The sequence below is a fragment of the Vicugna pacos genome, chromosome 19, assembly GCF_048564905.1.
Source record: "Vicugna pacos chromosome 19, VicPac4, whole genome shotgun sequence".
NCBI classification, from domain to species: Eukaryota; Metazoa; Chordata; class Mammalia; order Artiodactyla; family Camelidae; genus Vicugna; species Vicugna pacos.
This window is the reverse complement of record NC_133005.1, coordinates 45,945,395-45,959,279: the sequence shown is the minus strand read 5'-3', so window position 1 is coordinate 45,959,279 and position 13,885 is coordinate 45,945,395. Positions and strand designations below refer to the sequence as shown.

The 13,885-nt window shown below is 54.7% G+C and overlaps 1 protein-coding gene across 6 annotated transcripts in view; it reads left to right on the top strand.

Annotated features, from left to right (window-relative positions):
* The window catches only part of DIDO1 (death inducer-obliterator 1), a 51,847-nt gene that overhangs the window by 25,550 nt on the left and 12,412 nt on the right, over positions 1-13,885 (top strand). For 5 of the 6 annotated variants that reach the window (XM_072944550.1, XM_072944551.1, XM_072944553.1 and 2 more), the window contains exons 7-15: positions 758-974; positions 9,416-9,893; positions 10,037-10,196; positions 11,072-11,188; positions 11,321-11,425; positions 11,630-11,765; positions 11,974-12,478; positions 12,793-12,946; positions 13,543-13,632. In XM_072944550.1, the coding sequence (XP_072800651.1) occupies positions 758-974; positions 9,416-9,893; positions 10,037-10,196; positions 11,072-11,188; positions 11,321-11,425; positions 11,630-11,765; positions 11,974-12,478; positions 12,793-12,946; positions 13,543-13,632 (1,962 nt within the window). The remainder of the gene's footprint in view (positions 1-757; positions 975-9,415; positions 9,894-10,036; positions 10,197-11,071; positions 11,189-11,320; positions 11,426-11,629; positions 11,766-11,973; positions 12,479-12,792; positions 12,947-13,542; positions 13,633-13,885) is intronic. The other variant, XM_072944554.1, reaches the window with a different exon arrangement.

Sequence of the window (13,885 nt, the reverse complement as noted above, 5' to 3'; positions counted from 1 at the left end):
TCTTGGGAGAAGCGCTGGCAGCTGTTGTGTGGAAACACAGGGCAGCAGGGGCAGGGGTGGGATCTCTGGCGGGGCCCCGTGCTCTGCCCCCTCTGAGACTTAGCCTCGGCCTCGGCCCCCTGCACTGCTTGTGCTTTTGGAAGAGCTGGGATGTTTTCAAGATCACAGGCCCTTGCTGACTCGAGTTTTGTCTCAGTTTGATGTGGCTGTGTCACGGCCTCACATCAAAGCGTAACTACTGCTTTTCTGGGAGTTTTTTTGATGCTTAAAATGCTTATTTAGGATTAGGGGGCTTACTCTTCAAGGCTGAGAAGTTTGAATCATGGAACTCCCGAAGAAGCAGTTGTTGCTTCCATGGTTAAGGGGTGCCGGCACGAGTGCGGGGGAATTAGGGGACGGGCTCGGAGCTGTCCTTGGTGCCCCTGGTGTGTGTGTCTGCCTGCCTGCCTGCCTGCCTGCCTGCCTGCCTGTCTCCACTGGCCCTTGCGTTCGTTGTCATCTTCTCGCGTGGAGGCCTGCCTGTACCGCAGGATCGTGCGCTGTGCTGTCACGTCTCTCCGACGCTGAAGTCCTGGGCATGATGTGGGAGGTGGGCCAGGCCCTCGCGCTGAGCGGATGCCGTGCACGCACAAGCTCAGGGCGCTGTGGGGCTTGACTGGACACCGGGAATAGGGCATGGCCCGACTGTGATTGGAAAGTGAAATGTAGGAAGGTAATTCTGACCTCATTAATGATTGGGGTTTTACTGATTATCCAGGCAGGCATTAAAATCTCTTCTGTGCACAAGAGGCCAGCCGCAGACAAGAAGGAAGACACGTTGAAGAAGGCGGTGGCCGCCCCTCCCAGGAGTGAGGGCCTTACCCAGGAGGCCACTTGCGAGAGCAGCAGCACACCGTCCTGGGCGAGTGACCACAATTACAATGCAGTAAAGCCAGAAAGGACTGCTGCCCCCTGGCCGCCTCTGTTGTGTAAATGTATGTATCACCCAGGGGGAGCTCTGGACCCTTCCCGGGCTGTCTGGACAGCCATCCGCTCAGGCCTGTCCAGAGCTGGGAGTTGTAGCTGTGTTTCGTGCTGCCCTTCCAAAGATGGACGCGCACGCCTGACCCAAGCCACCTCAGAGCCCCGTGTGCCCGCCCTTAGTCTGTCGGGACTTCTGTCTGTTTTCCAAACAGCTGTACCAGCCTCATTGCTGAATGTTTCACCTCTGAAAGTTGCTGTCTTTAATCTCTTTTTTATTCTTAGGCTCTGGTAAGTATTCGCGTGACCTCACAGTGCCTGGTTGAGCAGGCGCACTGCCCAGCACGAGCGCCCGTCGTCCAGACACGCGCTGTGGGCCCAGCCTTGGAGCCGCACGAGTGCCCGCGAGCCTCGCTTCTCTGTCGTGGGGGCTCTCACACAGTAGTGCTGTGTCTCATGTTCCACTGAAGTATGATTCTCAGGAGTTAAGCTGCTTTCGGCCAGACAGGGATTTTCTTTTCATGTCCAATTCACACACCACACACCACATAGACACACAAGCCAGTTTGAACGGCCGTTGACCGCCGCTTCATAAGCACGAAGGTAAGTGAGCACGGTGTCTCTCCACTCTGCAGCACCCAGACGGGGGACCCCGTGTCCCGGCTCCACACTGGAGTGTGGCCCTGTTGGGTCCCCTCACTCCAGATTGCAGGTGAGCAGGATCCAGATAATTCAGAGAGAACTTTGAGAGCCTAGATGAGGTTATGCAACTTGAATTTTTCCTCTTTGTTCTTGTTTCTCAGCTTCATTTGCCAAAATTGAATTTTGGGAATTTAAATTGACCCATAACCCACATCTTATTATTTTTATTCAGTTTTTTTTGTGCTATGTTTTATACTCTTGTGACTTTTTAAAAAGCACCACAAAGTAGCCCTAAATCTCAAAATTACAGAGGTGGGCTGCCTTCTTTCAGCCAGCTTTTTAAGCAGTCCCCTGAGGGAAGCCTCATGGGTAATGGTAAATCCAGAGTGGTTAGAAAAATGCGTAACTAAATACTCATTCTAAGAATGTAGTGGCCCAAGACCCAAGAAAAGGAGTTGCAAATAATTTGCAAAGCATTACTGCATATATATATATATGTTTTTAATTTTGGATTTTAGGAGTGAACTCTAAGTACAGAATTAAGCAATTGCTGTGTTAGAATGAGTCTTGATACACTTAGGTTTGAGCTAAGAACTGCGTGCTAACGACATGTCTCAAATTTCCATCGAATTGCAGCACCTCTCCATTTTAGCTAACGGGGGCTATGAACAGGCCTGAAAATGGGCATCACCCAGCTGTGCGCAGGTGGGGAGCAGTCACTTTGGAAGATTGTGCAGAAGTGCTCTAAATTGGTGATAGGCACGTGTCAGAATAAAAGGACAACTGGGGTATAGCCACAGCGCCCTGAGCAACTGATCTCAGCTCAGTTATTCTCCATCCCTGTCGACCGGACCTGGGAACCTGCCCAGAGACCCCCAGGGTGGGGTTAGTCTAGGTGCACTGGGCTGGCGCGTGATACGGGGGGAAGGTTGGGGCTGTGCTCACAGGCTGGCTTTCCCTCCTCTCCCCTGCCCCTCTTCTCTGCAGTCAGCTCCTCACTGAAGCTGGGGATGGATCTGTTGATGGGAAGTTGGGACAAATTAATGACTGCCCTTCCCAGCACGGTCACCGCTCAGAAGTAAATGAGTGGATAGCCACAATTCATAGTGTACGTCAGGAACATATTTTTGAGCTAGTTGCTTCTGATCATTTTTTGTTATCCCAGAAATGTCATCTTCCCAAAAGATGATTGGGAGGAGAGTAAAGGTCGCTGGTAAAGCGCCGACTGCAGCCTTGGTGAGTAGCAGTGCCTCTCTCTCTGCCCCAAGCCGTCACCTCGCAGGTGCAGGGGCCCCTCCCGACAGGCCAGTGGGAGGGGGCACTCTGCGCACACTTGGCAGAGCCCTGCATCCCCACCAGGACCCCTGGCTGCGGAGCATAACGTGGGGGGGCAGGGATGAGATCTGGGGTGTAGGTCATGCTGGGGACGGTTCTCAGGAGGAGACGCTCTCTGCATTGACCTGGGTCCAGTCAGGCGTTGGATCCTTGGGCAGCCAGCTCCCTGCTCCAGGAGGTGCTCTGGACCTTGCTCCTCCCAGGCCTGGCACTGGCCTTGGGTTGCAGGAAGGGGAGGGGCTGCTTTTCAGTGACCATGGCAGGCAAGACCTTGCTATGCATGGAAGCTCTTCCCTGCTTTTCCCATGAAAGTGTCAACTCCTTTGTGTTCCCGGGGTGAGGGGTTAACTTACACTTGTTCTCTGGTGAGTTTTTAAAAATTGTTTTTGACAATTTCTGTATAGTTTCTTTAACCTGTAATTGTTTTATTTATTTCTCTTCACAGTATGTTTGTGTTTTTACAGTCTTACTCCTTATTCTTCATTTCACTGTTTCTTTCTCATTACTGTCAAGGCATAAAGAGGGCTGAAAATGTTTTTCTAAATTGTCCCTGGTTTATTAGAATTCAGAAGTGAAATTCTGAGTCAGGCACAGCTACTAGTATTTGGACTCCCTAAATGACTCATAAGTGACTTAAAACACTGGATTTTGACTGGAAAATGAGACTTCTACAGTTTCATCTAGTTTTGAGAATTAAAATGGAAACCCTGACAGAACTGTACACCCAAATCCAGCAATGTTTTGAGCATCTTACCCAGATAAAAGCATTTCCCAGTGGCTCGTGTGTGTGCCACACAGACTGGTCCCCATGCCATGTGAAGCAGGTCCCGGGGCACGGGTTCCATGGGGACAGCTGGTGTGGGCTCCAGGAGCACATTCCACAGGCCGTCACGGGAGGAGACAAGTCTCCTAGAGTCACGTGGGGTTGTGAGGGACGTTGGAGGGGAAGGGCACAGCTTGGGGGAGTTGCACTTTATCAGTCGTGTGAGCCATTTTTATCTGCTCTTCCTGAATTGTCAGTGGCAAAAAAAATTTGGGAGACAAAGCAGCCTTTGTACATCTGAACCGGTTTCCTCCCCCCAGTTGGAGGGAAGACCAGAACTTGTCCCGGTAAAGGTTCACCGTGACAGCTGACTTTACTTTTACCCACGTGGTTGCAGTTCCCTTGGTTGTCACTGGTGTTCTTTGATATTTTTAAGTGTTTACTTTCTACACTTTAAAAAAGAATATCCAGCTGTTGAGTAAATGAGGGCAGGAAAGGCTTCACATGTACATGCACTTTAACCTCCTAACGCAGACCTGCAGCCACTGCGGGGGGGTGGGGCTAGAGGTCCCCACAGCACTGGTCCTGCTCGCCTCCTGCCGCTCTGTGCTTTCGTGCAGCCTGTGGGGCTCCGCACCTGCTGTAGCGGGGCTTACGGAGAGTCCCCGAGGCGGTGTTGGGCCCAGGGGCCCCTCTGAAGACGCTGCTGTGCACCCCCCACACGGCTCCCGAGCTCCGGGGGTGTGCGAAGTTGCGAGGGGACAGTCTTGCCTGTGTGTGCTGCAGGTCACCACGCACATAGTTCTATTCTTAGCTTCTGAAAATTAAAGAAGTAGACGTAGAAGATCGATAAGACATTTTACACTTTGACTCATGTAAGTGAAGGCTGGGCGACTTGCATCGCCGCACACTCGGAGGCGGCCAGCACGGAGCGCACACAGGTAACTGCCGCGTAGCCCGCCGGGCCCCAGGCTGCTGCCAGCCGCAGGCCCCTCTGCTGAGCCTGGCCCTTTGGGACTGCGGCCTGGGGGGGTCGTAAACGAAATCTTAACACACCCTCGCCCCATCATGTTGCTTGAAGTAGACAATTCGGGCACAAATAACAGTTAAAATGTAGCCTCATCAAACTGGTGAGGCTGCCTGTTGACAGGTCTCAAGAGATCTCTCCTCCCGAAGGAGTCTGGCCTGGTCCCCGTGGTCCCAGTAGCCTAGACAGGAAGGGCGAAATGCCTGCCTCCCTGTGTGGCCCCCATCCTGTCCTGCTGCGTTCTCGGGCTCACGTGGAAGGATGGCTTGACCATTTCATGTATTACCAATCCAACATAAATCAGGTTTGGGGTTAACTTTCAAAATATTGTATGTCACACTATTAAAACTAGGAAGGGTAATTTGCCTCCAGGTGTGTACTTGCTTTTTGCAAGTTTATTATGGACAGTTCTCTGCCCCTCTCTAAAAAGGTGTAGGTCACTCAAATACTGGACACCAGTAAGAAGAAATCAGTCTTGAAAAACTTGTAGCCCCAAAGCAGGACAGTCTGCTGTGGACCTACATAAAGCCCCCCAGTGCTGAAGAGCAGCCCGGGCCGCCCCCAGTCTCGTTTGGGGAGTGCGTGTGTTTTCTGATGTGAAAGCAAGCAGTACTTTACTTCTAGAAGAATGATTGACTTCGGGATACTTAAGCAAAGGCACAAGAGCAAAATGGTTTTCTCTTGCCACTTGATTTTTCACCCTGAGAAAAATCTTGACAGTGAAGGAGCAGCTGAAATGGGGAGCTTCACTCTGCCCTTGTCCCGCTGAGCTGAAAAAGGCTGATGTCACAGCAGCACCCCCAGCTACTCCACGTGCGTCTTCTGAGCCCTCAGTCCCCACGACACTGTCCTTGCCACAGTAGCTGCCTGGTCTTAGCGCCGAGTGGGTTGGGGACCCAGTGGCAGTGGGGTGGCTCCAGAGAGGGTGACCCATGGGGCCACTCTGACCAGCGACCTGCAGGATGCTTCCCTGCACCCCGTGGAGGGCTCGCCGCCTCTCCAGGGGCTCACTGTGACTTTTCTAGCTTCAACAGCTGATCGTTCTTAAGCAGTGGGCCCACCCCAGGTGTCAGTGTGACAGAAAGCTGCCTGCCTGGGCATTTTGGGAGTGAACTGGACAGGACGAGAGGCAAAGCAGTCTGCAGTCACTCGGTTTCTCACCAGCCCCCGTGAGGAGCCATCTGCATGGACCATCTTGGCAGGGGCAGCATGGTGCTGGGCGGGCTGCTCATCCTGGGGTGACTTCCCGTGGGCCGAGGGCTGCACAGCTGCTGTCTTCCCTGAGCATCATGGCCCCCGTCCCGTGTCCTCCCGTCTCCGCTTAGGCCCGCCAGTGCCACCCAGTGGTCGGCGATGCCCCAGCGCCACGGCTCCTTGCAGCGTGACAGGGCCCCGAGCTTCATGCTTACTGGGAAATTGGCCAATTAGAGTGTTGCTGGTCCCTGAGCACACCAGCCAGCTTAGTGCTCCACCAGGCTTCACCGCAGCCCGACAGACTGCCAGACTCAGCAGAAAAGCTCCTTCTGTGGCGGTGGTCTGGTCCTCTGGAGCCCCAGGACAACTCTGGGCCTGGAACTCAGGCACCTCTTCCTCCTCACAAGTAGGCCCCCAGGATGCAGACACTGAAGGAGGCTGTGCCACCGGAGGGGCAGATTGGTACCCACTCCCAAAAGCAGTCAGCGTCCAGCCCGGTGGGCAGGAGCAGGTGGGAGACCACCATGCAGTTCCTGGGCTCCATGTGTGCTGCAGCTTAGGGGTTGCTGACCAGCGAGGGGTTCGGCATCCCTGGGGGAGTCTGCTATACCCTGAAGCCACTCGAACGTGCTGGCCTGCTGCTTCCCTAGGACCGTTTTTTTCTGGTTGGTTAGTTATCCCTTGCTCTTCTGTGAGTTTATACTCAACAAGTGAATTTGGATGAAGAATTTGTGGTTTTGATTTTAGCTCTACTCAACATTTGTCTCCCTGTCGGACACTGGCCCTGCACAGTGGTCACTGTCATTCCACAGCAGCTAACCCACGTCCAGCTCACCATGGGACCAAATGTAACTTCTGTTTTTAAGCATTTTCCTTCAGAGTAGAAGAGGGACGTGGCCAACTTGCTGTTGCTGTCCGCCAGTTTCAACATTTTACCAATGATTTTTTAATTTACCTAACTACACTTAAATACTCTCAGGGGTGTAGGTAAGGGTTAATGAAAGTTGACTTTAAAAAGTTAGAAGAAACTGATTTTATATTTATGAAGAGCACTGAGTCTTTAAGGAAAGCCCTCCTCTGCTTTTTGAGGAGATGACGTCCATTTCCTGCTACCACTTTCGGATTAGGTCGTTTTAATCACGTACTGGAAGTGTCCTAAAAGTGATCTGGCTTGGGTTGTCCCTGCGTGAGTGAGCACACACCAGTTGGGCCTGCGGGATTACTGATCTTAGGGAGCAGATGTCACCTGAAACCATGTAGATGTCGCATGGCAAGGTCTGCGGCCATCACGGACCTTGCGTTTACGCTCAGGCGCCTCGATGAGGGTTCTGGAAGCAGAGTTACTTGAAAGTGCGCCATGAAAATCGTCTCAGCAGGATTTGTGTTTGTAAGACACTGACTGGGTTGGCTTTAGGTCTCGATCGCAGTCCGGACAAGTTTGCTGCTCATCCCCTGCTGGAGCTCATGTCTCGCACCACGTCCTGCCGTGCCCCTGCGCTCGTCCCTTCCCCAAGGAAAGGGGCCTCTGTCCATCTGACGTAACCTGAACTCTGGCGGTCCCGTGGGTTCGATGCTGCGGACCTCGTTAGCCAGATCCAAGTTGGTAAAAATAAATTTACATACACTGAAGTACGGTACCTCCTTAGGTTTATAAACTTGATCTGATGAAACGATTTATGTAGAAATGTAGTTCTTAGTCTCAGTTCCTATTACGTCCCTATTTTTTGCTTTGTCGGACTTTGTCATGTTCTCATTCTGTGCTTTATTCAGACATTCAGCTCCCAAGGGAAGGAGGCCTTTAGAGCCGTGACTGTTGGTGACTGGGGATATTGATCGGCAGGGCCACTCAGCAGCGGGACGGGTAGCACGGGCCCAGGGGACGCCTGCGAGCACTGGGGTCCAGTGTTGGGACACCGTGGGCAAGGGGACTTGAGCTTGGGGGCTTTGTGGAATGGAAATAGGAGACGCGGGTTCAGCTGGTGGTGAAGTGCTTGTAGTGCCGTCCCGAGCTCTGGATGTGTGTGGTGCTGGTGCAGACTGTAAAGCTGGGAAAAGCTTGAGGCCCCTGGCCTTCCAGTACCCGTGCCTTGGCGGCCGCTCTGGCCCTCTGCCAGCATGGCCACGCCAGCCGTTGGCAGCGCGGGGCCCCAGGCTGTGAACACGGGGGAGCTGTTTTGGGGTCAGGCCATACCTGTTGGCGGGGGCTCAGCTCCCCCCGGATTTCAGGCTCCGTCCCTGGCCCGCTGGGACGATTACAGGAAGCCCTAGCACTGACCGGCTTTGAGCTCGGGAGGTTCGAAGGCCGCTGGAGCACCTGTCAAGTTTCCCGTTTAGGTTTCGGGGGATTTTGAGGCTTAGTGAGAAAAGCCGGCTCTAGGGAGGCAGTTTCTCTGTTGGTCCTGTGGGACTGAACCTCCTTGCCCTCGCTCATGACTGGACCCCCCGTTCCTCCGTTTCACCCCTCTGGACCCCTGCCTTTCTGTGCAGTGTGTCAGCAGGGGCCACCAGTGCACATGCTGCCTGCGGCCCCCAGCAGCTCGGGCCAAGCCCTGGGGCCAAGGGTCGCAACACTGGCCTTAGAGCTTCCCTGCTTCTGAGAGCGTCATTCTGAAGGTCTGGTACAGGACCAAGTGTTACCCGGTCTGTCAGCGGGAGGTATCGGCGTGGCATTAAAAACCTGTGCAAGCCGGGGTTTTGATACTGTGCCTGCCATTTTAGAGTGAAGCAGAGTGACCCGGGGAGGCGCACACTCTGCAGAGCGCCGGCTGCCCCAGGGCAAGAGGCGGCGGTGCTGTTTTGTTTTAGTTCTGGACTCCAGTCCTTGTTGGGATTAAACGGGCTGCCCCATCTTACCCAGTGATCAACTAACGGGATGTAAATGGGAACTCTGGGGACAGCATTTTGTACTCCTGTCCCCTGCTTTCCCCCAAAGTGTAGGGTACCTGACCGCTGGTGCTGCAGGTCCCCACCGGCTTCCTCTGTTTTACTGACATCATCACATCCAGTTGGCTTTTGTCTGAAAGAATGAGGGCCTGTGGGGTTGGTCCCCCCCCCCCCCCCCGAGAGTGGACTGTTGCTCCTCCTTTCACACCCCAGGGTCCCCAAGGCGGGTGAATATGCATTTAAAGAGAATGCGTCTGGTCCATCTTGGTAAGGTTTTCTAAGTTCCTGTTTACCAAAACTTGCAGGTGTGAAATTCATCCCTTCAGTTTTCAAGCTTAGCTAATGATTTCAGTCAAGCCTTTGATAACTAAGAGTTATTTGGTTGAAATAAAAGTTTTAATAATAAAGCATTTCTTCCTGAAACAAAGTATGGTCACGATCATGAATGTTGCTGGTAGCCCTTTTTACACACACTCCTTTTCTGAATTTCGCGGTTATTTTAACAGTCTTCCAAACCTGTCTCAGCGATGCCTGGGATGCCTTTGATGGTCTGGGGCGCGTGCTGTGTGGGGTCCCCGCGCCCTCACCAAGCCTTCTTGTCTCCTTTGCAGCAGGGAAGGAGGACAGGCGCACGGAGGAGAAGACGGTGGTGGCGGCGGCTGCAGTGCCGAAGAGAACGGGTCCTCTGGGCTCCTTGGGGGGCGGCAAACAGCCCTCGCCCAGAAATCTCGTCCCAAAGAAGTCCCCTCCTTTTGCTGGCACAGCAGCGGGCAAAGCAGCCATCAGAAAGCTTCCCTTGGGCCTCAAGGGCGCCAGCCCCAAGAGGCGGTGGCTCTCAGCCGCCCCTGCAGGCAGTGCTCCTGCCACCAAGCCTGCAGGGCTGGCGCCCAGCACCGCCACATCTGCCCCCAGACAGTTCCCCGGCTCTGCTGCTTCAGTGGGGGCAGCCAGGAAGCCTGGGGCTGCTGCTGTCCCCCTGGCCTCCCCGGCCCCTGGACGTCTAGGCACCTCAAGCGCCGCCCCATCACAGCCAAATTCACAGATTCGGCAAAACATACGACGCTCCTTGAAGGAGATTTTGTGGAAAAGGTGGGCTGTTCTACTCCGTTCTTACCTGTTAAAGTGGAAGGTTTTCCATTTAAGTTATGGCTGCTTCTCAGCTGTCCTTTGTCCTATTTAAAAACACCACACGTGTGTGCAGCAGCTCACGCAGGGCCTCTTGTTCCTCCTAGAGTCAGCGACAGTGATGACCTAGTCATGACCGAAAACGAGGTTGGGAAAATTGCACTGCACATCGAGAAGGAGATGTTTAACTTGTTCCGAGTGACAGACAACCGGTACAAGAGCAAGTACCGCAGCATCATGTTCAACCTCAAGGACCCCAAGAACCAGGTGTGTGCGGTTGTTGGGGCGCTGCTGGCCCGGCCGGGCTGCAGCCTCGCTCCTCGGAGCTGCATCTCACAGTCATAAGCCAAACGCAGCAGTTGGAAGCAGAAGCATGTGTGTCCTTTCTGCGAAAGCTGAGAGCTGTTTGTCCTCTGCCGGGTGCCAGGGGCTGCATGTCGTTGGTGTGGAGGCTGGTCATTTATCCTGCCCACCCTCCCCAGGAGCCCCAGGGCCTTGCCGGCTCCCTGACGTCCATTGTCATCACACTGGATCAGTCTCTTCAAACATGGGTGTAAATCACTTTCCCGTTCATTTCGTGGGCCCCAGGAATGTCTCTACCTAGTATGTGGGTATTGCCCCACTTGGGCTTCTGACAGCCTTTTCCTCCTTGTGGTCCCCGTCACCCGAGCGAGCCTGCCAGTTTGGGCTTCCTTGGCTAAGCAGTGAGTGATGAGAAGTGCTCACTGCAGGGCCTCACCCCACACCACGTCCCCTGGCACTGTGGCCGAGCAGTGTGTTCCATTGGCATCACTGAATATAAAGGCTCGAAAAGATTAGCCACGTGCCCAGTGAGGTTGCTCTGCCTCCTGCCCCCCCCCCCCAGTGTGGCCTGGCCTTCTCCGCCTGTGCTTTAGGAGCTGGTTGCACCCAGACTTACCGTTGGCTCTGTTGGCCCCCCTGCCTTCATCCCTGGCCTGTGCCTGTGTCTGCTGACCGTGTTCCTGCAGGCCTGGGTCCCCGGGCCCCTGCTGACTCACAGGGGGTCGGGCCCCCACCCCGGCCTTCGGACCAGGACTCGTGCTTCTCTCTCCGTGTCGTCTCTGGTAGCTTAGGGTCTGACTTGCAGAGAAGCGTTTTGAACGAAAGATGCTTGTTTGTAGGGGCTCTTCCACCGTGTTCTGCGCGAAGAAATCTCCTTGGCAAAACTTGTGAGGATGAAGCCAGAGGAACTTGTATCTAAAGAGCTCTCTGTGTGGAAGGAGAGGCCGACAAAATCTGTGAGTGCTGGCGGCGGCGGCTCGAGGCGTGGGATGTGCAGCCCCGGAAGCAAGCAACTCAGTGGGCTGTGGTGGGAGCAAGTCCCCCTGCGAGAGAAGGCTTAGGGCTTGGGTCTGTCTTTTTCCTCTTAGGTGATGGAGTCCAGAACTAAGTTGCATAATGAAAGTAAGAAGCCTGCTGCGAAACAGGAGGCTGCCCCCGACCTGGAGGATTCTCCACCCGTGTCAGACACAGAGGTGAGCCTTTGGGGCTTCCAGTGCTCACAGGAATCGGCTAAAACGAATCCATTCCATGTCTTTACTGGGCAGACCCTGAGCTCAAGCACACGCAGTCGCACTCTGGAGCACGTGTGCTCAGAGCCCTCCCCTCCATCACGCGGTGTTGCGTGATGTGCTGCCGGCGCGGCTGCGGGGTGACCCGCCTTGTCTCTGGTGCTCTAGGAGCAGCAGGAGTCGGCGCGGGCAGCCCCCGAGAGGAGCCCGGCGCCCCCCCTGGACGTCTTCAGCAGCATGTTGAAGGACACGACCAGCCAGCACCGGGCGCATCTCTTTGACCTGAACTGTAAGATCTGCACAGGTGAGTGTGACCTGGGGTGAGACTTTGGAGAGTCGTCTTATGACAGCTGTGTCCGAGCCGATTTTTAAAAATGAACTTAGTTTTCTGAAGTTGATGGAGTCAGCCCCCACCTTTGCAGTGCTGCTTTTTGGGAGAGGTCGTCTGCCCGCGGGCAGGCTTTGCCCTTGAGGGGGTCGGACTCCTCACCAAAGCTCTCCTCTTGTTCCAGGCCAGGCTCCCGTGGCTGAGGATGAGCCGGCCCCTAAGAAGCAAAGGCTGTCCGCTTCTGCTGGGAAGGAGGAGCCCAAGCCCAAGCACGCCAGCGCTCCGTCTGAGCCGGCCCTCAGCTCGGCTGGCGAGGCAGCTCCAGAGGCCCTGCCTGACAGCACCTCGGAGCCGGGCCTGCAGGGAGAGTGGCTCCCAGCGCCTCCAGGGGACGGCCACCTCGAGGCCTCCACCCTGGGAGACACCCCCTGCCCTGTCTCCTGTGGTGGCGGTGTGCTCACCACGGTCACAGTGTCCGGCAGAGACCCCAGAACCGCCCCGGGCGGGCCGTGCGCCATCTCAGCTCCCGCAGCAGCCCGCCCAGACAGCGCCCCCCCGGTGGAACCCCGGCAAGACATCCTGAAGCCTGCAGTGGCCTCCGTGACAGTGCCCAAGTCCATCCTGGCCAAGCCGTCCGCGTCCCCGGAGCCCAGATACCTCTTGTCAGTCACTCCGTCCCCGAGCGTCAGGTGCGGCCTCTGGGCGTGGCCTGGCGAGCTGGGCAGCGTCCCATATCTGGTGAACAGAAGACACACTGACGAGCGATTCAGCTCTGAGATCTCCCCAGAGATACAGTGTTCCTGTTTTATACAGGCTTTTTTTAAAGCTTCAGTTTTAGGATACCTAGTTATCTGTCATCACGATCAAAGTAGTTAATTTGATAAAGTAAACTATCAAACCGTGCAGGAATTCACTTTGCTTTATAACTGTGTAGTCTTTGTACCTTGGAAGCCCTTTGTGCAGAGAGAAAGACTCGCTCATTTGCTGTGGCTTTGTTTTACAGCACCTCAGAGTCACGGTCCCCTCCAGAAGGAGATACAAGCCTCTTCTTGTCTCGACTCAGCACCATTTGGAAAGGATTTATTAACATGCAGAGTGTAGCAAAATTTGTCACAAAGGCGTATCCTGTCTCTGGATGTTTTGATTATCTCAGTGAGGTTAGAACCGAGTGTGTGTGCGTGTGTGCATGTGTGTGCGCGCACCTGTCTCTCAAGACACTCTGATCTGGGTGCTGGAGTCGGCCTTGTGCCAGCGTCCCGCTGAGCGGACGCACGAGCGCCCCTAGAGGCCAGAGTTGAGACTGTGGGACCGAGTCGGCAGGCCCAGCAGTTAGGACGGTGGCAGAAATTCAGATGAGAAATCAGACCTTTCGACTTTCCAGAAAAGCTGAAGCTCGGCTTCCTCCTACCTCTGTTGCCCAGGGGCTCGTGCGCACCCTGGGTGTCGAGGGCCCGGTCGTAGCTGTGACCATGCAGGTCCTCCTGCCTGGCGTGCGTGGTCTAGAAGGCTGCCGTCAGTCCTGCCTAGCAGGTGGTGCGCGTCGCAGCAGCCTTGTGGCCGGTCGCTTGTGCCCTGGTGCTCGCCAGCTCGGTGGCGTTAGTGCGGCCGCTGCTGTTCTCGTTGGAGTAGCTGTAGTTTCCTGAGTGAGTGCTTGTGAGTCATGGGGAGCTTGGTGCCTGGAAATGACCGCGTCAGTCTCTCTGTGAACGCCACGGTTTTATTGGTCATTTACTCAAAAGTGCGTTTTGTTTAGGACCTGCCCGACACAATTCACATCGGTGGGAGGATCGCCCCGAGGACGGTTTGGGATTATGTCGGCAAACTCAAGTCTTCTGTGTCTAAGGTACCTGCTCACAGTCTAACCTCTGCACCCACGGAAGAGGGGTTTGTTCACACAGCTCTTTCTCTCCCTTCTCATCTCAGTGGGTCAATACTTGAAAGGTCTATAGCTTTTGAAGTATTTCCTGGCGAATGTTTAAAATTGAATGTAGCGCTGGCTAGCCGTGTGAGAATGTGTTTGGTGATGTCCGTGCAGTTCAGTGCGAGTAGAAGTACTGTCGCTTGGTGGTATCTGGCTGCTGAAGTGGAGGTGGGGC